The sequence below is a fragment of the Chelon labrosus genome (assembly GCF_963514085.1).
Source record: "Chelon labrosus genome assembly, chromosome: 21".
Lineage (NCBI taxonomy): Eukaryota > Metazoa > Chordata > Actinopteri > Mugiliformes > Mugilidae > Chelon > Chelon labrosus.
Genome location: NC_140354.1, coordinates 10,339,324 through 10,364,935, shown reverse-complemented (window position 1 = coordinate 10,364,935; position 25,612 = coordinate 10,339,324). Strand labels below are relative to the sequence as shown.

At 43.8% G+C, this 25,612-nt stretch overlaps 2 protein-coding genes across 2 annotated transcripts in view; both read right to left on the bottom strand.

Annotated features, from left to right (window-relative positions):
• Positions 1-6,606, bottom strand: part of sdr42e2 (short chain dehydrogenase/reductase family 42E, member 2) — a 10,261-nt gene extending 3,655 nt beyond the window's left edge. Inside the window, exons 1-8 of the mRNA XM_084569976.1 lie at positions 6,123-6,606; positions 4,999-5,437; positions 4,272-4,367; positions 2,841-2,898; positions 2,615-2,733; positions 2,083-2,158; positions 773-855; positions 73-210 (exon numbers count right to left, since the gene is read on the bottom strand). Of these exons, the coding sequence (XP_084426102.1) occupies positions 73-210; positions 773-855; positions 2,083-2,158; positions 2,615-2,733; positions 2,841-2,898; positions 4,272-4,367; positions 4,999-5,430 (1,002 nt within the window). The 5' untranslated portion in view covers positions 5,431-5,437; positions 6,123-6,606. The remainder of the gene's footprint in view (positions 1-72; positions 211-772; positions 856-2,082; positions 2,159-2,614; positions 2,734-2,840; positions 2,899-4,271; positions 4,368-4,998; positions 5,438-6,122) is intronic.
• A 2,961-nt stretch (positions 6,607-9,567) lies between these two features.
• mosmoa (modulator of smoothened a) lies at positions 9,568-24,565 on the bottom strand. The gene is made up of 3 exons (XM_084571510.1): positions 23,512-24,565; positions 15,741-15,953; positions 9,568-13,522 (listed from the first exon to the last, which is right to left on the bottom strand). Exons 1-3 carry the CDS (start codon positions 23,615-23,617, stop codon positions 13,338-13,340), a joined length of 504 nt encoding a protein of 167 aa, XP_084427636.1. The 5' UTR covers positions 23,618-24,565; the 3' UTR covers positions 9,568-13,337.
• Between the last annotated feature and the right edge of the window lie 1,047 nt (positions 24,566-25,612).

Here is a 25,612-nt window from a genome sequence, read left to right as displayed (position 1 = left end):
TTTAAAGTCAGTTTGACAAGAATGAAAAAAAAAAATTGTTCATAGCTGGCTGAGGTGGACAGCGTGACTCACAGCCACATGGGTCCTCTTCGGGGTGAGAGCCTCGGCCGCCAGTGTGTGGGCCAGCACCAGGTTATCAACGTGTACCCAGTTCATCCTGGCCCGGGGGTCACCGAACCTGAAACTGAACAAGCGACGCTCCACATTGACCTGAATAGACACACAGGGACGAGGGATGGTAAGGAGACGGTTTGTGGTTCGATTTATTTCTCATAAATCCCATAAATCCCTTTTATTTTCATAGTTTTATTCTGCTCTGTTTTGGGTATGAATAGTGAAATGATCCTTTTGAATTTGGATTATAACTAAAGATTTGCACATTTTTACAGTTTTTTTTTTCAATTTATTAATAGGATTTCTTTTTTTTTTTGCACACAGTAACTCAAGACTAGTGGTTAAAGATTGTATAAAGATTATTAATTGAGCTTCCTTGACCGTTTGGCCCCGACGGTAAACCCAGAACGTAACCAAACACATCCCTTCGCCCTTCGCCAGACTGCCCTCACTACAGTCTGGAAGAAAACCCTGCTGTAACCAGACGCCCACAGAGCTCCATCAATAATGTAAACTCTTCAGACAGGGACACACTCTGCCCGGGGCGGGGGGAGGCTTCGGACGCTGCAAGACGTGCATTTTTCAACTCCCAACTCGGAAGAAAGCGATCATCGTCATGAGATAATGGCACATGCTTCGCCTCGTGCGCGTCCCTCACCATCACTCTGTGAAGGTGCCTCTTCTCCTCCGGTCCGTAGATGCCACACGGTCGCAGGACGCAGGTCCGAAGCAGGCCGCCGTCTTTATGAGACAAGAGCAAAACCTTGCTGAGACAATTCACATGAGCATTTTTTCAGTAAAGCAAAAAAACTATGGAAGTGGTCATTATCAGGGCACTCACTGATACAGCTTTTTTCCCCACTTCCACTGTGTAGCATGCACGTAAGTGTACTATAAGTTTACTGAGGTGCAGTCTTGGATGCAGAACTATTCCTCAGACAAATGTACCAGTAATAAAACGTTTCCAATTATACACACTGACAAGTAAAGCTTCTACATCACAGGTGTCAAACATACGGCCGGTGGGCCAAAAGAGGCCTGCCAGAGGGTCTAATCTGGCCCGCAGCATGAATATGCAAAAATTACGTAGAAGACGGCAATTTTTCAATGAAAATAACTGCTATTCCTAATTTGTCCACTGTTTTAGAAAGGGAAGTGGACAGAACCCAACACTGAGACCCAGGACTAAACAGCTGACAGCAATGTGCCCAAACTGCACCTTTTTTTTTTTTTTCAGGAATTTCATTTTTTTAAAGGATAGTTTATTAAATGTAAACATTCTCGTAATTTACTCGTTCTTCTTTGCACTAAAACAAATGGAAAAAGTCTGGAGCTGACGTTATTCTGTTATGTTACTGGTCCGGCCTGCTTAAGGTCAAATTTAGTTTGGCCCCCAAACTAAAATGAGTTTGACACTCCAGTTCTAGATTCAAACTCATACTTAAGTGATATATTTACCTCTGAAGTGTAGGAGAGTAGAAGTTAAGTAGCTATTATGTATGTGCTTAATATTTATACTAATCGCTTTAGTGAATGTACTTCGATCTTTACAGTGTAGCTGAGGTGTCTTCATGCCTCCGTGTTTTTAATCATTGAACAGTGGAAAAACAGCAGATACACGAACTTTAATCCGATGTACATAATGAAAGAGCCCCGCACTTTAGGCTCGATTGAATGTATGGCTGTGCTAGAGTGTAGGGTTACACTGGAAGAGGGAATGAGACGCGTCACACGTGCTGGCATAAACATAAACCCCATTAAAATGAAGCCGCGCTTGAAACATCAACGTCAAGCAACCGTTGACTGAGAGACTGAGTGTCCGCGGTAATCACCGCCTTTGTCTCTCACACTCCGACAAACACGTTTTCACACAAGGAAGCAAAAGCGGGGTTGCGGTTTGCTCAGAATTCACCAGTTTCGTGTAACTCTTTGATTGGGCTGTCATCGCGCACACTGATAGTTTCAGACCTTTTAGGGAGCATCCGTTGGCCGAGAGGACCATCTGCTCTGCAATCGCTTTAGTTCTCGAGTAGTGGTCGATGTGCTGGAACAGAAATGGCATGGTATATGTCTTTCAGCTGTACAGCACACATTCATGTATTTGAGTCTCTTGTTGTCCGAAGACTTCACTACACTGCTCAGCAAACCAGAATCACAAAATGAAGTTTTGACCGCACCCCGTGTCTTTCTAGTTCCCCGCCCTAACCTTTAAAGGTTTATCTTAAACATCTCCCTCTCTATTCATCTCAGTTCTCAACCCACACATTACATATCCCTCTATTTTCTTTCCTCACTCTTCCATCTTTCATCACAGGAACCAGGAAGACAAGAACCCCAACCTGAGTCTAGCTCCATAGGTTCCTCTGCAATACATCTGTTTTGGCTGCACACGGGAATTGAACACCGACATATAATACTGTCTACGGGTAAACTCTCTGCTGGTGTAGCTTTCCATTACTGTATATTTGGCAGCAAGAGAGTTTATTTTACTGCCACTCACCCCATCACAGGGAACATATGGCACCGAAGCCTCGTCACCGTCCTCTATGGGTTTCCCCGCAAACACCACATTGATGGTGCTGGTGTACACCAGTCTGGGGATGCTCCTCTCCTTGCACACTGACAGCACAGTTACACGCTAATACATATACTGTATATGTACATATGCACAATGGTACAATAAAGAATACCTAGGTATGAAGATGAAGCTCTGCATGTCTTCTTACCTTTTATGACATTACTGGTCCCTTCAACGTTGACTGACTCCACTTTTTCTTTCCTCAGCTGGATGAAAGAGACAGTGAAGAACACATGTCATTTCCTATGTACACCCTTTCCTGTTATGCATAATGCACAGTCTCTTTTCACCTCTACGCACTAACGAGTCTACGTCCTGTCCTGTTGGATGACACCTTACATCGGGACTACTTGCTCGTTTTCTCTGACAACACTGACTGTATATAAAGATGAACCTGCTGTCGTGTCACCCACAGGATTCCACGCAGAGAGGTTTTGAAGCTCAGTGTGGGCGGCATGGTTGCCACCATCTTGGCAGTGCCTGACTCCTTCAACCACGTCAAAGACGGACAAAGAGGTGGAGCGTGATCGGAACTGAGGCCTAGGCAGTCCTATGAGGACACTCATGTTGCCCTCAGAGAAGCCAAACCCTAAATTCTGCAGAACATTAAACTTTGATATTATTCAAAGAGGTGAGCTTTATAAAGATTCTCCCCCGCACAATTGTCATGAATGAAGAAACAGCAAATAAACCTTTGTATTTATTTGTTCTGCTACTTGTAGCGAGGTATGTTTGGTGGTTTTAGCATGGAGGTTTATTTGTTAGCTTGCCGGTCTACAGCCTACCTCAGCTACGTGGTGTAGTTTATGCACGAGAGTCAAACCCTCCAAACTCTCTCCATGGGAGGGATTGTTCGAGAGAACATTGAGCAATTTTTAACTTTTGAGGTAGAGCCAGGCAAGAACACACCGAGCCAGGAAGTGGAGGAAAAACAAGTTTGCTAACCCGCTAACGGGCTCGATCATGTTCAGACTGCAACGTGTTGGATCCTACCAACATGGCAATTATGGAGGCAGAGAGCTAGCCTCTTTTACTTCACTCCAGTTATTTCTATCCATAAATAAATGTTTTTCCTTGAGTTGAACACTAGGGGCAGACTAACACTAGGTCCAGATATTATATAGAATTACAGACGCCAAACAAAGCAGTGTGAAAACAAGGGATCAGTCAAATTGCATAGGTACCTATATGTTGTTTGTGCACGTAGCTTATTACCGTCTATAGTTCCATTTTGTTGTTACAGTGCTTTCGAGTTGCCATAGTAATTTGCAACAGAGAGAGGAAGGGAGGTGAGGTACTTTCCTTTGGGGTGGATGGACGGGTTCACAAAACTCTGGACTTAGATATGACATTCCATGTTTGAAACCAAAAGACAGCATTTCTTTTGACAATGTCGGTTGGCGGGTGGCTTCAAGGACTTTCAAGGACTGCAAGGACGTCTTTCACTCAGTATTTGAAATTGCAAACGCTAAAGGGCATCGTTCCCTCACAAACAGTTGACTGAATAAAATTAATGATTTTTGAATCCTTTGAATGATTATATGATGGGAATATGCTGAAAAAGCCAGAGAGAAGTCACCTGTTCTGGTCCAGACATGCCATAAGACGCCGTGTGGAATATACAGTCGACCCCTTCGCACACTTTATAGAGGGACGGATAGTCCAGAATGTCGCTCTACGGGAAAGAAGAAAACGACAACAGTTTCTTAAAATATTAAAATTGTTTTCTCAGCACATTTACAGTCAGACTAGAAATGTTGCCTTTGATGGTTAACTGGCACCGCGGGTGTGATTCAACTGCTAATCCAAGAAAGGACGCTTATAATTAAGGTAAGTGTGCCAAGAGGCCCGCAGGTGAAACCTGAATCATGCGTCCTCCCTCCATGACCCAGTCAGCAGCTGGTGCTCCAAGACGGATCACTCACCTGTGTCTGTTTCCAGCCAGGACACGTATTACCCAGAGAGAGACACTGACACAAAGACACGCTAGTCTTGAGCTAGAGTCGATTTTCAGGTCCGCACAGAACTGTTTAAGTCTTCCACCAAACTCCGCCACTTACACAGCTTGCATATGAGCTAGAAGTAACACCCATTGCTGCAAGTAGCACTGCACAGGGTTTCAATATAAGAAAGCTGATATATAAAGCAAATAATGCATTGTATCGTTAAGCAGTTTTGAGTTATTTAAATACTAAATAAACCAAAACTAGATAAGGAAATGTTATCTTCCTCTATAAGACTTTAAAGAAGACGTGAAAATAAAATTTTTCCCTGTGTAGTGAGGCCCTCTCTCTACTGTCCTGTACCTGATAGAAGATTGCTCCATCAGGAACATCACAGGAAGGCTGGCTAATGTCCAGAAGAATCACTGACAGCCCCTCGCTGCTCAGTCCTCTCCCCAACCTGAAGCCAAAATATCCCCCTCCTCCCGTCACCACCACCTTCCCCTTGGAGACACGCCGGGCCGGGGCTGCCTCCTGCCCCGGTGTGGAGGCGCCGCGCTCCGGGCTGCCGCAGGCCGCTGTCCCGTTTATCCTGCGCCGCGGGGCCGAGGACGGGCTGGAGGCGACCGCCAGGGCCGGACGCTTGACCCGCCGCTGGTGCGTGAGGTGCAGGAGGTTGTGCACGTTGTGACCGGTGGCCTGCAGGTCAGTGAGAGGAACGCTGTGGCAGGGCAGCTGCTTCACCTGGCACAAAGAGCCTCCACTCTCACTCATGTTGGGACCACACAGCTCCATAGAGACCCTGATATGTTAAAGGAAGATTGACAGTGGCTTTACATCAGTAAGTTTTTATTTCTAACAGCTGTTTGTCTCACGAATCAGAAAATCATGCCTTTTTTTTATTAGTTTTTAATTTTATACACATTTCCCAGAAAATTAGCTGGACATATATGGTTAAGCTACAATGTATATAGACTGATCTCTTAAAAATAAAGACAAATAAATAATAAAATAAATAAATTTGAATAAGAAAAATAAAATAATAAAAAATAAAAAATGAAATAAAACAAAAAATATTTCATATTAAACAAAATAAGAGATTTCTAACTTTTGACTGCTATTTTACAATTTTAGCTCATATTTGACATCAGCCCCATGAAGAAACATCACTCCGTTACTTCAAAAAATTGTTTCATAGGTCACCAAAGATCATTTTCTTTCTGGTACGTCAGTAATAAACACATCATTCACCTTGTGACATGTATACTTATCAAATTGAACAAAACAAAACCTAACTAAACTTACTCAAACATTTGAATAAGCAGTCAAAAAATGAATGAAAGAGAATATTTAATATTTTCAGGCATCTTAAACTGAATAACAAATTTCAAGTTTTAACAGGTTAATATAAAATCTTTGCTTATATTTTACACTTATATACTTTCCTTCTCTCAGCTAAGCAGCCCTGTCCATATTAATCCACTCACCTTCTTATAGCTTTCTTAGACTCTCATCCATAGCCGGGCTGGTGCGCTCATGAAATAAAGTCTTCCCTCTGGTCCCCCTCTCTCTCCTTCCGTCTATACGTCACCTCTCTCACCTTGTCAGGTACCCGCACCTTCACCTGGAGATCTCCTACTGCATCACGTCTGGATGGCGGCGCACGGGCTCCGTGGCAGCAAGGGATCGTGTTTCCGAGAAAGCATCGGGTGGCCAAGCGGGACCCCTCTCCCTTTTCGCGCCCCGGGGCGGCATTCTATAGGAAACATCCGTTTTAATCAGGATATGTGTGTTTTGTGGTGTTTTAAATGGTTAATTAACGCCTCATAATGAAGAGGGCCTCAAATGTCAACGCCTGGGGCGAAGCGAACCCTTGGCTGTGGCCCTACGCAAAGTAAATACAAACACAAGCTTTGCCTTATGTAAAGGTCTGAAGGTGTGAGTAATGTTTTGTCATTTTATGTGTTTGTAAAAGAAAACCCTTCATCTGGTGGCATCCATTCTCATCCATTAATAAATGCTCATGGGTTTCTCAGTTTCTGCTGAGTAATGAAGTCTTAGTGCATTATAAATTTTAATTAGCCATTAATATACGGCTTTTATTCCATTAAGCCACTTAGGTTGGTTACTTTTCCAAAAGGTCAGAAGCCTAATGTTTTACAGTCTCAACCCCAAATCTGATCAATTTAGTTTAACCACATATGTACTGTTTTTGATTTTTAAAGATTGAGAATTTTGCTTTCCCATTGCAAAGTGCTGTATATGCTTCACCCCAATGCCATAAAGTGGCCCTGCACAAAATCCCCAAAATAAAGAAAGAAACAACTTGGTCTCTGTTTCTGTGAAGCAGGCCCCGGCAGCGGCGGTGGCTCGTGTTTATCGAGAGGACAGAAATAGAGGCTTCATGTTTTATTTAGCAGAGAACAGACAGACTGCCAGGCCTGAGCTGACTGCTGAATCTACTGCACGTAGTATAAAAAGGAGGGGGAGAAGGATGCGCCCCGAGCAGCTTCCAGTGCAGAAGGAGACAAAAACTGTCGAGCGCACTTCTTAATGTAATATATTATTTTTTTTAATATGATGTACATTTCGGTTTAATTGAGACATGACATTGAATCTACTCTCATTTGGGTTTAACAGCAGCTTTGTGGCGCTGTAGCACAGAGGAGGTCAGGAGGAGAGATAAAAGCCTGTGTCTATTTTTTGATAGCACTTTGTCAGACACGACATGTCCTGTCCTGCGGAGAGGTATTATTTAGTTACGAATTTGCTTTTCGGAATGGACATTCGCTCATTGGTGGCGGGGATGAGGGTGCTCTTGGTATTTTGTCTGCCTGTCTGCTACAATGTCCTCTGAACTGAACTGACCTTAACAAGGTGTGTGTGTGTGTGTGTGTGTGTTCTTGTACAGCTTATCTCTGAGGACCAGTTTTTATGCCATCGTAGTGAGGACATTTTGGGTCGGTGGTCAATTCTTCACAAGGCTGTTTGAGGGTTACGACTGAGTTTTAGGGTAAAGGTTACAATTAGGTTACGGTTAGGATTAGGCACTTAGCTGAGATGGTAAGGGTTAGGGGAGGCATGGGCAAACTACGGCCCATGGGCCATACACTGTTATACGGTGTTTTTTTTTTAAACCGGCCCACTAAACTCGTCCAAATTATATTTATTCATTCACTCATTTAGGGTACACCCTGGACAGGTCCCCAGTCTATCGCAGGGCCCAAATTATATTATTAAATTTTTAACCTCTTTCATTTCCATTTCCCTGTAATGCCTGCATTACCCCAGTAGATAGCACACTCCAGCCACAATGACCTTTGTTGGAGTGTCGCATATTACTCTCTACTTCACTTTTTGGCTTTGCCCTTTGAACCCTATTGTAAAAATGAGCAGACCAAAGAAAAGAAAAGTGGACAGTGAGTGCTGAGTGTTTAATAAGGAGTGGACAACTAAGTATTTTTTCACTGAAGTCTGATCAACGGGTGGAAGGCTGATATGCCAGGAAACCGTTGCGGTTTTCAAAGAATACAATATCAGCCGTCGCGTTGCCACAAAGCATGCTAACTATGCTAGCAAGCAGTCAACGCAAGAGCAGGCTGCTACGGCTCAGAGGTTGGCGTCTAATTTACAGACTCAGCAGAAACATTTTTCACCAACAAAACTGCGATTAAAGAGTCATGTAGCAAGGCAACAGAGTACTGTGACTGGCTGTGTTGAACTGATTTTAAGTTATATTATTTTCTTAGATGTATTTGATAGTTTTCAGATCATTTTATTTTATTGGTTTTAAAACAAAAATGCATGTAGTCTACTCAAGTGCACATGTGAAAATGTTGAAAAATCTGTGTAAAAAAAAATTGTATCTTGTTTTTTTCATGCTCTAAGGGGAATTTAAAAACACACAGGGGGAAAAAAACCTGACTCAGGTGTCATAATTCATGTAAGAAAAGGCTCAATGCATTTTGAAAACAATTTGTACAATGACCCTGTATATTCATACTTTACTACCTGTTAAAGGCCAAATCCTTTCATGTAATAAGTTCTACATGTCATTTATATCCGTTCACACAAACACTCCATCTATCTGTTCCTGGCCCGGCCCCTCTATCAACCCATTTTAAAACCCATTGTGGCCCACGAATTTGCCCACCCCTGGGTTAGGGGCTAGGGAAAGCATTACATCAATGAATGTCCTCACAAAGATAGCCATGGCTTTTTTTATGGAATACTAATATTGTGGGGCCCTTTTTAAGGGTTAAAACCTGTTAAGACTTAATTCGCAAATACAATTACAATTATGTTATGGTGAGCGCTACAGTTTAAGGCATTTACGGGGTTAGGCTAAGGGGCTAGGGCATGCAGTCTGTCAATAGAAGGTCCTCACCAAGACAGTGTAGAGTTTTAACCTTTTTATAATAAATGTTCTAAGTTGTAAATTTTCTTCACTCTAAATGAGTCTCGGGAAAGAAAATAAACTTTTTAATTAAATTTTTAGGTGTATTGAATCATTTCAGTATGATTCCAAAGAAAACATCAAGAGCACTCAAAGTTGGTCTCTTTCAGACAGCAGGGGGCGCCAGAGCACAGCATTTAGACACAATATGAGCCCCAAACTGGTCACGTGCGTTTTTGTTGTTGTAGTTCAGTCTATTTGTTGTCATTTCTGACATGTTGCTCATGAGGTTTAGTCTGGTATTGGCGTAAAACATTATTTTTACATACTTAAGATTTTGCAGAACAAAGTATTTCATGTTATTTCACAACAAAGCTGAAACCAAATGCCAGGTGCGCAGTTCTGAAAGTTAGATACTAGATGTATTTTATATGAGAAATAGTTAATTTTATACAACAACCAACAAATGTTATTAAAAAAAAAGATGACAAACAACGTGACTTGCTAGGTTATGAAACACGAAGGATGCTGTGCACCTGTCTGTGGGAGGACGAGCTGCCAAGGTCGACCAGATGTTCTCTGCTGGAGAGAGAACAGGTTCATCAGTCTGCTCTGGTCCTGTCTCTGGCTTTGACAACATGGCTCACTATTGTTCCTGATAGGTAATCAGGATTGGGTGTATGGAGTTGTGTCAGGTGGGGGCCCTTTAGGGAGGTAGCTTGTTGACAAGCTGCTTATCTGTACCATGTCCCACTTCAGTAAAAACCTTCAGATCAGATGTTTACCTCTCTTGAAGATGCCATATCCTCAACATTCATCCCTCATCACTGGCACTAATTTTCCTTCATAGTTTCATTCCTGGGCTGCTTCCCATGGTGATCTCCGTTGCACCGGGGTCTAAGCAAGTCATGTTGGCGGGGAAAGATTCAAAATGACATGTTAACATTGTCTGAAATATAGATTCATGGCCACTGATAAAGTAGGTGAAACAAAACCTTCAGATGTAAATTCAGCCCTGGCCGTTCATCAGTATTTAACCTATGTACTCCCTTCACTGTTGCATCCTGGGCATCTTCTCTTGAACCACAGAGGGTCGTCAAGTTTAATTCCCGCTCATCTATAGACTGCTTCTTTGCAGCTGTTTTAATAAGCACAATACCGTATACGTTAGAGTCTCACACACACACATTTTTCTCTTTTTATTCAGTGATAAATAATTCCCTATGACCATAGGCTTTTATGTGTAGACATTTGATCAAGGCAAGAGACAAATTAGAGGGCACACATGTTGCCACCATTAGAAAATAATAGCAGAAACAAAAAAACAATGAGGTAAGAAGTTCTCTTTTTATACATTTGTAGTGCTTCTATGTCTGTTACCTATACTGTTGAATGCACAGTGCTTCCTAATACAGAAATCATGTCTTTTTCGTGTCTGTACATTATTAAACAAAAACAGGTCATGGCACAATACTAAACCAACGAGACAGGGCACTGCAGAGTGGATAGTTTAGCAGTATACATCATCAGAACGAGAGTAAGAAAAGCTGAGCGGGAAACGGAAATACAAAACCAAACTAAGACTTTGCGACTGGGCAGTCGTGTTTAGTTCAACACACACACATCCACACACTTTCTGGGATATCCGTAGTGTCTGTAGCTTATATATTTTTGCATGTGCGTGTTTGTGAATACGGAAAAGAGCTGCGATAATTAGACGTTTTGGAAGCAAATATACCTGCAGAAATCCCAAGCGCCCGCTGGTTCCAGGCTCTACAATGACAGCGTTGCCTCTGTTAAGGTTAGAAGGGCTTTTACATGGAGACATCTAATTTTTACCTAATTTTGTAGATGTATTACATTCTGAATAATGACATTTTCAGTGAAAGTGAAGCGTGAGTCATCTAAAAATTCACTTAGACGTGCCTAACCCACATTTTAAGATCCTCTTCTGCTTTGAAACCAGTCAGTAGAGGATCCTATTGACTATAAAACTTGTCTGAGAAGTATCACATTTTTAAGTTAAAGGGGAAGTACTGTTTTTTTACAACCTGGACCTTATTGCTGGCATAAAATACTATTGTTTACTAACCCATATAACTTTTGTGCAATTTGTAGTCAGGAGCTATTTAGATCCTCATATATCCATATAGTGGGAGTGACTGGGGCACCGAAACGCAGCCTCTAAATAACACATTATCTGCCGCAAAACACATTAATTTCACCAATATTTTGCTACTGCTAGTTTTTTGCGACATGGCTGAATATTTTTTTTCCGATTCTGAGGTTGTGGACGAACCACAGCAGTAGCAAATTACAGGTAAACAAGCTGACCATCGCGGGTGCGTGCGGCGCTCAGAGATGACGTCATCTAGGTCAGAAGACATCATCCGGGGGGTCTGTAGATTGACCTACAGACCCCGGATGATGATAACAGCTAACTCCGGACTCAACGGGGAATAGCACTAGCGTACGATAACAAAATATTGGTGAAATGAACGAGTTTCGCGGCAGATAATGCGTTATTTAGAGGCTGCGTTTCGGTGCCCCATTCACTCCCACTATATGGATATACGCAGATCTAAATATCTTCCGAAGGACTACAAATTACACAAAAGTTATACGGGTTAGTAAACAATCGTATTTTATGCCAGAAATAAGGTCCAGGTTGTAAAAAAACAGTAGTTCCCCTTTAAGTTGAGTAAATCTGGTTTCTTTTCTTTAATGACACCCATCTGTGAATCTCTATATTTTAAACCCCTAGTATAGACATATGGATGTAGAATTTTACCAGTAGATTATATCTGCTAATATTATGCGTTTTATTTTTTACTTATTACGTACTAATTTATATTTGTATCATATTAAGAACCATAACCTTACACAATAATGCCCTGATGGGAGGCAAGCGAGATGTGAAATAAAAATAATGGTTGCAGGTCTATTTATAGCCAGCGAAGACTGTGGCGCTCGCACAAGTGGAAAAATGTGTGTTTGTGTGTGTGTTGCATTCACAGACCTCACAAGCAGCACACACCGAGGCACAGCCCCGCGCATGGACCTGACCTGCAGTTCCAGTGTCCTTCAAATGTTGCAAAAACAAAAAAAAGACAAAAAAAAAAGGGACAATAATAAAGAATAAAGATACTCCTGGCTCACTTATTTCCTGTCCAACGTTAAAGGAGAATACCACCGATTTTTGAGCATTCACGTGTTTTTAACACCACATGTAACTTGAAATACGGGTCCATGTGACGTCACAGGGATGCTTAGAAAATAATTTGAAAAAGGCCACTGTGCATGTGGCTATGCCTAACACAATTAAAGTTGTTACTACAAACACAAAAGGCGTGTTTATGTTCAGAAGATGATTCTCTATAATTCACAGTCTTCTAGTTATTGGCAAAAGACCTGACTCGGCATGATGGATCCAGCTGAGCAGAATAGCCGCAATGCTTCGCTGCTGTTCGTATAAATACCGTTATGCGTGGTCTAACATTGAGTGGCATTCTCCTTTATGGCGCTCGACCTGTTCTACCGCCCTGGAGGCTACGAGGAAAGGAAGCACACCTGTATCTTCCTCCCATGTCCAGCAGCCCGTGTGTGGGCGCGGACCAGCTGAGATCACAGCTGCTCTAAAGTCAAATGCAGGACCCTCCTCCCCGTGCAGGGTCCAGTTCAGTGAATCTCAGCGACACTCAACCTTCTGCATCGGGAATGGAAGAAAAAGAAAGAACACAAATTTTACAACAACGTGAAGAAAGAAAAAAAAAAAAAAAAAAACTGAAATGAGCAGAGAGAAGCTAAGAGAAGCCAAAAATAGCAACGAGAGCGGACGTGACAGCGCAGATCTGTGCCGGGGGAGGTTCTGCAGGCGGACAGGAATCGAGCCGAGGAGTGGCTGTAGTGGTCCTCCAGAAATGTGCACCAGCATTGTGGCAGCGGTTGCCATGACGGCGGCGCATTAAGCGCCGGCTTCCAACAGAACAACAGAGAGAGACTTTTAAATCAAAAGTGGCAGGGTGCTCCGGCAGCCTTGGCCATCCTCTATCAAACTCCTCCACCCCCTCTGCGCCCGTGTCCCCTTTTAGTGTTATGTTCATTTATTTGTTTTCAGCTTTTAGTAGTTAGGTACTCCACGGTGCTGCGGTCCCTTGACACATAAGCAGTGACTTCCCCCCCGTTTCGGGCTTCTGAGCAGAGTTTTGTCGTTTTCTGATTTTTCGGTCACGGCGTGTTCTCGTAAAAATCCCACGAAAAATTCACAACTTCTTGTGTCAGTGCCGAGGCGAGTACGGAGGAGGCCTCAACCCGGGAGGCAGACTTTGCCGGCGAACAGCAGTCCCACTATGGTGAAGAAGATGGAGAGAACAAACAGCACGTATGAGGAGCCCACCACCGTGTTGTTGGGTAGCTTGTACGGCTGGCCTCCCACCTCGTTGATATAGAAGCCTATTGGGAAGATGAGCGCTGCCATGCAGAACAGGATCACTGGGAGGGAAGAGCCACAGAGAAAATGTTGGTTACACACTTACAGGAGCAAGAAACTAGACATGTGTACGCGACAATCTATTGGAGCCTTTGGGGAGCTGTTGTTCCAGGCCGCGGTACGTTCAGTAATGAATATTAAATAAATGTTTCCACGCTATCTTTTTTCCCCTAAACATCACAGAAAACTCCCTGTTTGTCTTTTATGTTTCACTGCGGCTGTTTGTGTATTCATCCATGAAGCACAAACAAGCGTTTCAAGCCACCTACGGCTGACTAACAGTTTAACATTTCTCCACAAGGTTAAGTTGCAAATTAGTGATCACACCTCGGCTGTCTAAAAAAAAAAAAAAAAAAAAATCGTATACAACTGTTTGCAAGTGCAGCTGAATCAAGAGAAAGAATTCGCTAAAGAAAAGGATGTGAAGGAAGCAATTTGTGCTAATGCTAAGACTATTTAAAAGGGACTGGGAGATTATTGCCATTTTTATTTTTATTTTATGACCGGCCACATGTCCTGCAGTTACATTTGCTGATGCATTGTCAGAATTGTATTTATTACGACTCCGCTCCCACTCCCCGCCGCCCACGCGTGACCTCTGTAACTCGGGAGGCCGCTGCTGATGCGCACTGAGACGAGGAGAAAGGCCCGCGTCAATCATACAAAGCTGCCCATTCAAGTGCCCGACGGCCCCGGAGCCAAGCGCCCACTACAGACGGCCCACCTCCTCTCAACATCCATCACCTGTTAGCCCTCGGCGAGCCGCGCCGCCTGTCCCCTTTCTGCAGAATTAGCGTTTGTTGTCGCGGCCAAGATGCTTTTTCGCCTTTGCTGCATTCAGAGACGGTCCCAGGCAGGCCCTCTAAAGTCTCTAAAGTGTCCACCAGTCTTTTTCCTTACTCATTTCCCCAGTGATAATCATCATGGTGCGTTTAAATGTTAAAAATAAAATAAAAAAAATAGAAGTCTGAACTAATAATACACTGTCCCTCTTGTCTACTTCAGCCAGCAGGAGATTAACAATGGGCTAAGGGTGACAATTGCTTGCAGTTTCCATGGCAACCTCCTTCCTTTCCTTTGGTTGTGATTGTTAAAACAGTGACTCAACGGCTTCCTATTTGGCTTGTGACACAGATTTGTGCTTCTTCCCCACGGCGACACTTTCTGGAGGGGCTTTTTTTGATTTTGGTGATTCGTCGAGTGGCAAAAACAACTAATCTACATTTGACCTGGCGGGGGGGGGGGGGAAAGAAACTCGGGTTGTTGCTTCTTTTCCTTCTAGTTTCGGCGTCGGGAGAAACGCATCCAGCTTTTTTAGCAACTACACAGAGCGTCTCGTACCACTGGCCCATCAACTAGCCAACCAATCAAACTACACCCTCCCACACCGTCTTACAAAACCAGCCGGCAACGGGGCTGGGTGCTACACAGAAACCGTGCACAGAAAGAAAGATGGAGACAAAAACACTAGGGAAGTAAAGAGGGACAAAAGCCTCTCGCCGTGCAGATAAGCTGCATTGCTCAATAAATAAATCAGCTTAAGGGACGAGAGGAGTTGTCAAAAAAATGCAAAAAAAACAACAACAACACACCCACACACACAAGTCCGCAGGTCAATCTCCGCTTCTGATCTCATCGCTGCATGTAAATGCGTAAATTCAAACCAATTTCTAACTAAACCCATTCTCCTTTTATCATTCCCTGCCTCACAGATACCATTTGCATCAGTATACTAATGCGGCATATGTGATTTTCTAGAGGTTATGTCACGATTGACGTAATACAAACAGAAAATACACCGACAGGAAGTCTAGTGCATTAAACAGTTTCATTCATTCATTGTACTGTGGCATAGGCAGATAATTGTCAGAGCCGCACAACGTTCTGGATGCACTGTAAACCAGCAACAGTTGTCTTGGAGGACACTAAGCCCCGTATGTCGGGACCGTGTCTTTGCAAACTTCTGCTGAGGGGCTTGATTTGATGGAATGAAACATTTGGGAGACTTTGACGACCGTTACCCCAGAGGAGAAGCCTGCTTATACTCACTGGACTCATTAAAACCACAGACAATCTGAAAGCTGCATGTAGCTCTTAGAGAAACGTATTAAACCAATATCACAGAAGCGCAATTAAAGTGAAACGCATCTGGAACGTGCCGCTTCATACCGGATGAGTCTGACTACACTCAGTGTGAACGGCGTTGTCTTGTTTACTCACTGCCAGTGAAGGCGATCCAGCGGGCGTATTTGGTGGCTTCTCTGCGCCAGTGCGACGCCACCAGCAGTCCACAGGTGACCGTGAGGGAGATGATGCCCATGATGATGAAGAAAAGGGTGGTGACCCACTCTGGGGGCAGCCGCGGCGGGATGCAGGTCCGGTCTCGGCCGTGGATGGTCTGACATTGCCGGACTAGGCCGACCGTAAGGGCACCTGCAATCAGAGAACGAAAGTTGATTTAATTCACCATTAACATCACACATTAAATAATTATTTTTAAACAACAAATCGTTTTTATATTGCCATTATTCCACACAGGTGTGAGACACAGTCTGCAAGTAACTGCATTGATTTTGGACACAGTGCAGGTGCTTTAAAGGTCACCTTATGTCTGAGAATTCAACACGACTGACTTCTTCTGCAACCTGAATCGCCCCCTGCTGGCCACGAGGCAGAATGCAGGTCTAAGACTCGGCCTTCCCCCTTTCAGACCTCAATGCTGCATTCTTCTTTCACACACACTCGGCTAAAACCGCCAACCCCGCAAAGTGTTCCGTTTTGATGCGCTACGGCACATCTGCTTTCAGAAAACATATCATGACTCAAGGTTCGTGCCGAGCGCTGCACCTATCCATCACTGATCAAACAAGGAGAGAACGGATTAATGCCTCAAACTGCGCCATGACTCAACCTCCGCCAGAGGGTGAACGCCAACACTCAGAGCAGGATCATGCACCAGGAATACAGCTATTACAGATGGACTGCAGAGACAGGAAGTTGCTCAATCGGTGTATGTACTTTTATACTAGTTCCTGCTTGATCACTAAATATTACTTATTTACATAGCTCTCTAACTATTCACACAAATGTAGTTACCCATTTTTTACCAAATTCAGATATGATTTTATTTCTTATTACATTGGCTTAGTAGCAGGATAGCAGACAGGGAACACATCAGTTCATTTGTGTTGGAGCCGATGGCTCATGGTAGCTCCCAATATTTCTGTGGTCTGCGCAGGATATCCAGAGGACGTCCTGTACCCTTGACTAGCACTGCTTCTGCAATAACAACCAGACACAACTACAGCCAAGCCTAACCATGCAATGGCACCGGCTCAAAAGAAACACCCTGGAAGTCTGTCAATGTCGAGTTATAATTAAAGTATTATCACCGGCGTTCCCCAAGGCTCTGATCCGAGAATTCTGCTTTACTCCCTCGACGCAGCCTGCCACTGCTCCAGCACCACTAGGAAATTCACAGACAACACGGTAGCAGGACTGATGTTAAGAAACAACGAGTCAGTCTGTTTTTATGGTGCAGAACAGCGACCAAAACAAAAGAGGTGGTGGAAGAATTTAGGACGCGTAGCAGCTGAGGAAATGTTCAGTTTCTTGAGTGCTGACCAAGACTTTCTACACCGCTACCGTCCAGTCCTTTGGTAGAGTTTCCGCCTGGTACGTCCACTCATCACCCTAACCACAAACCGTTCCAAGTCACTACCCTCTGGGAAGCAGCTACGCTCCACCACGGCCAGAACTAAAGCTGAGAGGGAGCTTCTCCCCACAGGCCGTAGGGACCGTGAACACTCCCACGCATCACAGGACTATTCATGCACTTTACAGCGGATACTGTGAGGCTGGTGTATAAATACCAGTATCCTCTACTGCACCCAATATACAACGGCATGGGACACATTATTCTCTCAATCCTTCACTCCACGTTCACTGTAAACAGCATCGTATAGTTAGACTTTTAGGTTTCTTATTCTAATAATTATGTTACGGTTTGTACTACACTTTATTCTTCTTAACTTTTGTAACTTCTTCTTCTCTGGACTTAAAATTGCATCTTATATTCAGCCAGTTTTTCTTCTCATTCAACACCTTTAAAAAGAAGCTTATTTAACTTGTAAATAACCTGCTATTTGCATAGTTGGACGTTTTTCTAAAAAAACAACTTGAAATTATACGTAGACGTTACAGGTTTACATCAGCTCTAAAGAAAATAAGGTGAGCAAGGTAGAGAAAGTAGAGGTTTGTGCGTGGAGCAGAACAGTTTGATTTTATAGAACTGGTTTATGGCCATTTTTTCCTGGATCCCCAGGCCTCCTCCTGTTTCATGGGTTTCTGAGGAATTCCTTCCCTACAGCAGGTTGGCACGCTAGGGTACACAGACACAGGTAAACAACTCCAGAGGCAGGAACACACAACATGTTCTGGTTAAGGTCTTTATCGTAATCCAACAACCATGTGTTTGTGATGCGTGTTCTTCGTTTTAACATGGGACATTTCACATCAAATGAACTAGTGATTTGGAACTAGTCTGCAACAAATTAGTTCATGAGGAAGGTTTAGAGATGCTGGTTTTGTCGCTTTTAAGAGCGAGGCTAGCTTCCAATCTTCGTGCTAAGCTAACCAGCAGCTGGATGAAGGTTTATATTTAATAGAAATATGTTACAATAGTCTCAGTCTTGTCGTCTAACTCCATTTACTTAGAAGATTTTATTAAGTCAGGAAAGACACCATAAGAGTGAAATTTACTTCATCCTGCGACAGGATGATGAGGACACGTCGGAAAGGGTGTATGTGCGCAAAGCACCTTGAGCAACTTGTACGTGATGTACAGAGCTTATGTTACATTATGCTTCCTTTCACACAGCACGGAAGAAGGACACGATGCCACGATGAATCTGTGGTATGAAATAACAGAAAGCGAGAGAGATCACCGCAAGGCCATTTCCACCAAATTCTTTCTGGTTTTTGAGCTGGTTCTGCTCTGGATTCTTGATCCTAAGTAGCAAAACCAACTCGGACTTTCACCAATTTTGTGTGGAACAACTGTAATCAAGGATTCAGCATCAATATTTCAATATTTTTATTATATGTATATCCAACTAATGTTGCTCACAATTATTCAACACTCCCTGTAAGAATGCAGTTTGTAGTCTGGTCAATACCACATGGCAGGGCAAGATGTTCCAACCAGAAATAAAATATCTCCAAAACCAATGCCAACATTACTGTTTTGTGAAAATATCTTTCATAACTAAGTAAAACTGTTTCATAACTGAAACATCTCAAAGAATTGACTGGAAATCCATAGCGATACCCGGCCCTACCACGTACTGTAGCCGAGTCATAGTTATAGAAAGTGACCTCTGCCTTTGAGAGCCCATCAGAATCAGATAAATCAAGAAAGCATCAGGACAGAAAGTTTAAATTCATGAGTCATTCGTGCTTAATTAAAAACCAGTGCAAGACTGATCAAATATTCACAAGATGTGACTATAACGTGAACGCTCCTCTGGCCTGCTAGAATCAACAGCAGGATCAACTAAAATGCATTAGTTTAAACGGCTCTTAAACGGTTTCCTCTGTCTCTCATTTAAAGAAAATAATGGGCCAATTCTCCCTTCGGAGGGTCTGCTCGCTTTTACACCCCCATCATGTCCTGGCAGCACGCAGCCAGGTCTGCCTTCACGCTGATCAAAATACTCCTCTCACCAGGTTTCTGTCCAAATGAGAGGAAATGAATGCCGTGCCTGCTCATCTTCAGCATGATGATGCCGTCATTAGCGGAGGACTAGGGGTGCTGATGTTTCTAAGCTCTGGAGGGATGAGTCAACCAGGCCTCTGAACTGTGGGGAGGGGGTGGCAAGCAGGCAATCTAATGGGTGACGGGGTTCTTCTGCTGATGCTGGAGGCTTTTACCGCTTACTTCGTGGGAGTGGTCTGAAGTCATACAGATAACGAGGCAGACAGGTCTCAGAAATGAGACACAAATGGCGTAAATACAAACACCAGTGCACCAAACGCGCCAACTTAAACGGCACACTGGGTGTAGTGTTGCATTGCATCCATTCCAGCTAACAAATCTGTGATATATTTCTAATTAGATGTTCATATCCTGCAGATTGTAAATCAAGCGGGAGCCTTTCACTTAATGTGAACCCAGTTCTTTGCGTGACAACCCTCCAGCGCCCGTGGAAAACTGAAAAATGTCAAATAAGCAGAAGTGAAGATCCCACTGCCGCAGGAAAAGCAACAGATGGTCGCCGCAGTCCCAACCTGCAGATAAGGTGTTAACAGGTGAAGCTTTCAGGTTTGCTCGAACAGCTTTTAAACCCTCAACACACAGCGGCGCGCGTGAAAACTGAATTTTCTCGGCCGGGGCGAACACCGTCGCGTCTCCTGCCTCTGCAAGCTGTGGCGTCCGTCCTCGTCTTTCAGTGCCACCGTTTTGGCAAAACCGTCGGCACTGCGAGGCTGTAACCGGATGATAACGGCCGGGCTTGGTTTTCAGGCCGCTCCGTATCGATAACACTGTGTGTCCTTGTGCTTTGAAACGGGAGGTAGCAGTCTAACGTTTCATCTATTTTAGGTAGATTCACATTGACCAAAGCAGGAGTTCATGGTCATTTAGTCATTGTGTACTTCATGTTGACCAAATATTGCTTGTTTTTTTTGTTTTTTCTTATGTTCTGTTTGTTTGGGGTTTGCACGCTAAAATCCAGTTAGTCAGGATTTGTGTTTGACTTTGTGAAAAGAGTAAAGCCATGATCAGCTATTATCGAGAGTGTCTGTACTGTAGGGGTTTTTAAGGACAAACAAAACTCGGAGCAGCCACTCGAGCTGATGCAGCCTGTTTAATATTGTAAAAGTGATTTTGAACACTAAGCACTTAGTGCTAATAAACATCTTCCACTAAGAGGGAAAATATCATCTCAGTCCAACAAAAAATATATTTGTAAAAAAATAAACTAAATGTCATTAAATGTAAAAAGCGTGGCATCTTTTGACGTTCCGCCACAGCGGACGTCAAACTCATCCCGGTACGCCTCAAGGCCAGCAACACACACCTCTGAAGCAAACAACAGTCGCCAACTGACACCAGCTTTACGCTTTGCCAACCTGTTTGTCCAGCTAATGTTGCTTCATAATGTTAACAGTGAGGGCAAATAACACTGATCCGTTTTCCGGTAGCATGTTCCTTTTTTTTTTTTTTTTTTAAACCAGCGAATGCTTGCTTGCAACATACTGGCAGAAAATCTGAGACAAACATCATCCGTCTCCACTGGGGAATGGAATTGGATTTGTACATAGGCTGATGGCAGTCGATGAGCTGTTATGTTATAATTTAAAAATATGTGACGATGACGAGAGCTACAAAGAGGTACAAGCATCCCATTGCAATTCAGACCTGGAGCTCCGAGGACCCAAGCACAGCAGCCACAACATTAAAACCACTGACAGGAGAGAGTGAATAACATTGACCATCTTGTGACAATACAATGTTCTGCTGGGAAACTTTTGGTCCTGGCATTAGTGTGGATGTTACTTAGACATGTAGCACCCACCTAGACCAGACCAGGTACTCCCCACCCCATAGCAATGACACTCCTTGGTGGAAGTACCGTCCAAACTGTTTTGGAAGCACATGGGAGAACTACACATTATTAGGAAGGTGTTAGTGGGGGGCCTTTGGGTCCTATGGATTGAGGAGAGGGGCCTCTGTGGATCATCTCACAGATACTTGATCAGTTTGGGATCTTAGGAATTTGGAGGCCAGGTCAACACCTTGTGCTGTTCTTCATGTTTCTTTTAGTTGTTCCTAAAGCGTTTTTGTCTGTTTGCCTGTTTCAGGCTGCATCCTGCTGGGGATGTCTGCTGCCATCAAGGAGTGTCATTGCTATGGGGTGGGGGTGTCTGGTCTGGTCTAGGTGGGTGGTACATGTCTAAGTAACATCCACACCAATGCCAGGTCCAAAAGTTTCCCAGCAGAACATTGTATTGTCACAAGATGGTCAATGTTATTTACTTCTCCTGTCAGTGGTCATAATGTTGTGTTGACTGGCGCATATTAACAAAAGGATGAATTCACGACTTCCAAAAATAGTGAATAGATCAAATCTAAAAACATAATCTATTAATAAACCAATTTAAAAAGCTGACCATTTGAAGCAGCTCTACTCTACAAAACCACCGAAGAGACACAATTGTCAAAGAGAAACACACAACCTGCGAGGGAAAATGAGAAGAGTAATAGGGAGCAAGTTGGTTGCTATACAAGAGCCACTCAAATAACAACGCCCACGCTCACTACAACGCGTCAGTTTAAATATAGCAAAGGTTCAGCTTTCGGTACAAGCAGGTACAGAACTGAGGATCTCGGTGTGCGGTCGTCACGCAGTTAACTGCAGTGGCTGTAAAGCGCTAAGTTTAGAACGGAGACAAAATGTCCACGATCTCGTATTGAAACTGTACAAACAAATGGAAGGGAACGTATAGGACGCCCACATTTCACACGCATCCTGTTATTAATTCGGCGCAGATTAAGCTAATACAGTCTGGACGTGTGGCGTGCTGGTGGAGGATGAACCATCCCTGACCCAGATACTAAGCTGTCATACAGCAGAGAACAAAGAGTAGCATCTGTCCATCAACGGGCCTGAGTGTGTATTCGGAGCGGACACAAATAAAACAAGACAAAACACCATGTGCTTCTGTCCACAACCAGTGCCTGCTCTGGGTCCTCACACGCTCACTGATTAGCCTCATCCCGTGGAGGGCACCCATATTAACAGCAGTGACATAACGTTTAGGAACAAGATACGATCCTTAATCAACTACGAATGTGTGAGGGCCTTTTCTCTCAAGACTGAAGTGGCCTTGAGCAAGGCACCTACCCCGACACTGTTCCTCCGGTGCTGCCCACAGCTTGGAGTGTGGTCACTGCTCCTTGTGTATGAACTTACTGGAGATGCAACAACACCTTCATTAGGGCACCTCAGCCATTTTTGCTCCCAGTTTTTGGTTCGGCTCAGACAGCCCGGGGCGGAAAAGTGAGTCACTATTTTTTCTGATTTTTCCCCAAGAGGGGGAAGAGGACAGAGCGTTGACCGACCCCGCTTTCCCTGACTTTCAAAACAGCGGGACAGGTCCGAGAGCATTGCGCTCTTCATTTCCCAATTCGACAGTAAACACACAGTAAACTGTCGCCGTGAGGTAACTCTCTTGTTGCTCCAACTATATGCAGCGAGAGGAAGGCTCTGATTTGTCTCCGGCCAAAAGCAGAGAGAGAGAGAGAAACATAAATCATGCAAACTAGCTGTATGCAAAACTGAAAACACCGCAATTCACAAGCGCACGCTGAACCGCGGACGCCGAATCAATCCAATCAGTATTACATCGACTGTAGCAGCGTTCGTACTGATGGTTTAGGAAAATGCAGAGACACCAGGATGATTCTAGCTCTTTGATTAGACGCGAAGGTTGTAATTAATCACTGCTGTCAATAACACTTAAGCTGATGGCTGTTCTGTTTCGTTGAGTATCTGAAAATCCAATGAGCATTTTGCACCAGTGCGTCTCTGGTTCTTAAATGTAAGTAGTTCCTGCTTGAATTGGTTTTGCTGAAAACTGCGTATCTCAGAGTTTTTGTTGTTTCTTATATTGTAATTTAGTTATTTATGATGGCAAAGTGTTTGTGTGTAGCCAAGATGAGTGATCAGTTGATTCACACTTACGAAAACACAGCGGAGGTGGCCAATTAGACTTTTCTTGACATTTTCTTCAATTAGAAACGGGACAATAACACACAAACAATGCAGCTGTGAAGGACAAAAGATGCTGCTGCAGATGAAACCCTGTGCACACACCGAGACACGTCTTTGTTGTCAAGATCACCGGACGACAAACCTTTGACTGAGTGCAAGGCAAGACATCCTGCTAAAGCACACGAAACAAAAAGGGGACTGCTTCATTTTTTTACCTGCTGATTCACCAGTGTTGATCCAGTCTGGGTTTGCAATGCTAGCTATTGCAAAGATGTCTGCTGCCAGAAACAGGCATCCTGAGATTATGGTTAGTTTATCCATACTGTCAGGCGGCGAAGCGACGAACAACGTGTGGAGGATTATACGGGGTCCTTGTCCAAATGTTACCCCCCTGCCTGCCTGCCTGCCTGCCTGCCGCTGAGGGGGACACGGGGGTGGGTTGTTATCAGCCTAACCTCGCCCCCTTCAATGGGAGCTCGTTGTTGTGGTTCCGCCGTGCATTTTGCAGCAACGTTTGCCCCTTCGAGTCAAGCGAGTCGGAGCCTGCAGCAACAAAAGGCTCGAAAACGACGCGCAAAAGCATCACATCTCAAATGCCCGTTGTAGTCCAGCCGGGTAAAACAAACAGCTCGCTCAGCCGCCGAGGCCCTGGACCGCTTTTGTTGACGTGAGAATGTGTTTAGCAGCAGCAGCCGCCGCAACAGCAGCATCGGGTACAGCTGCGGCTAGCAGGCGGCTAGCTAGCTAGCTAGTTCACGGATTCGGGCTCGGTGTCCCGAGCTGCGGCCCAGAGGCTGCTCGAGGGCCGAGCCCGCAACTGCGTTAGCATTTTCGGACGCAATGTCACACAAAGGGAGGCGCGGAAGAAGCAACGCGAGTCCAGTTCAGTTCGCAGTGCGAGCGTTTCAGCGAAGGTTTAAGCAGTTACCCGCCAGGACAACGAGAACCCATCACCCTGAACTGCCTATGCGAGCCCGTTCTCCTTCTTCTTCTTCTTCTTCGCTGCTCCTGCTGCTGCTCCTGCTGCTGCTAGCATCTGGTACTTCGGTCCGTTAGCCAGCCAGTCTCCTCTCCTCTTCTCCGGCTCCGGACCCCAGAGAGAGAGACTTACGGCACCGGGTGGTTGAACGCTGCGTGTTTCAAGCTAGAAGCGAATCCCAGTCTGGACGGAGAGACGGTGATGATATTGTTGTGCTTTCCACCTCAAAGCCCACCGCTAGCTCAACCTCCCCCTTATGCCAAATGACATCAGACGGACACCCCACGCAGCGACACACACACACATACATAGAGAAGGGGGGGGGGCTATGCGCTGTCTTCTCGCGATACTGTGAGAAAGAACTGGGGTCTCGCTCTCCTGAGTCGGCCTATTTGTGGCAATTAAGCTATGGGGTCAAGATGATGCCATAATTTAATGTGCGGGGAGAAAATAGTTATTAAAAAAATAGTAAAAGCAAAAATTAAAAATACATAAATAAATATAAAGAAGAAAAAAATGAGATAATAAATACATACGTGTAGAATTATAAAAAATAAATTAATAAATGTGGATATCTAAAGAAAATGCTATAGCTATCTTTGTGCTGTTGCCTTTTCATGAAAAAAAAAAAATTGTCCACAGGAAATGATAGATACCTCTTGAAAAATAATGATTGCAGCAGCAAAAAAAGCAATAACTCGTAAATGGTCACGGATCGACCCGCCTACGGTCACCGATTGGCTAGAAATCATAAAGGAGATTCATGAGATTGGAAAGACTGACTTTTTTACTCAGACTGAGAAAAGATTTGTATTGTTTCAGATGGACAAAATGGACAATGTTTCTGTTGAATGAGGAAGACTGATAATTTTTGAGGTTTCTCTTACTTAAACTACATCTGCCAAGGCATTGAAATGTCATTTACTTTTCCGTTACATTTTCATGTGATATAAATTGTACAAACTACTAAGTATTATGCAAAACCCCTATTTTTTTGTTGAGGTGGAAGATGTCAAGTGCCTGGTTAGGATGCAATACTTGTACTGTGCTGTTGTTGTTCTGTCATAAAAACAAATAAAAATTTAAGTATCAAAAAAAAGAAACGAAAAAAAAAAACTGTCCATTAGTTGGCTGCACCCATGAATCCTGCTCAATCCTGCTTTACACTAACTTTTTAAGCCTGGTTTATACTCCTGCAACAAATCTATGCAGAGTCTATGTCGTAGAGGGCTACGCCGCCAATTTATACCCGTAAACTGCTTAATATGCTGCTTAAACCCCGGTCAGAAACTAGCCATTTTGACGGGTTTCTCTGGGTGTTTATCCGTATGCCTTCT

Excerpts from the sequence above, each read along its gene's own strand:
- mosmoa (XM_084571510.1), bottom strand. The coding sequence starts at position 23,617 with ATGGATAAACTAACCATAATCTCAGGATGCCTGTTTCTGGCAGCAGAC. Across the intron at positions 15,954-23,511 it reads CAACACTGGTGAATCAGCAG|GTGCCCTTACGGTCGGCCTA; the intron begins GTAAAAAAATGA and ends CTCTGATTGCAG. Across the intron at positions 13,523-15,740 it reads CTGGATCGCCTTCACTGGCA|TGATCCTGTTCTGCATGGCA; the intron begins GTGAGTAAACAA and ends CTTCCCTCCCAG.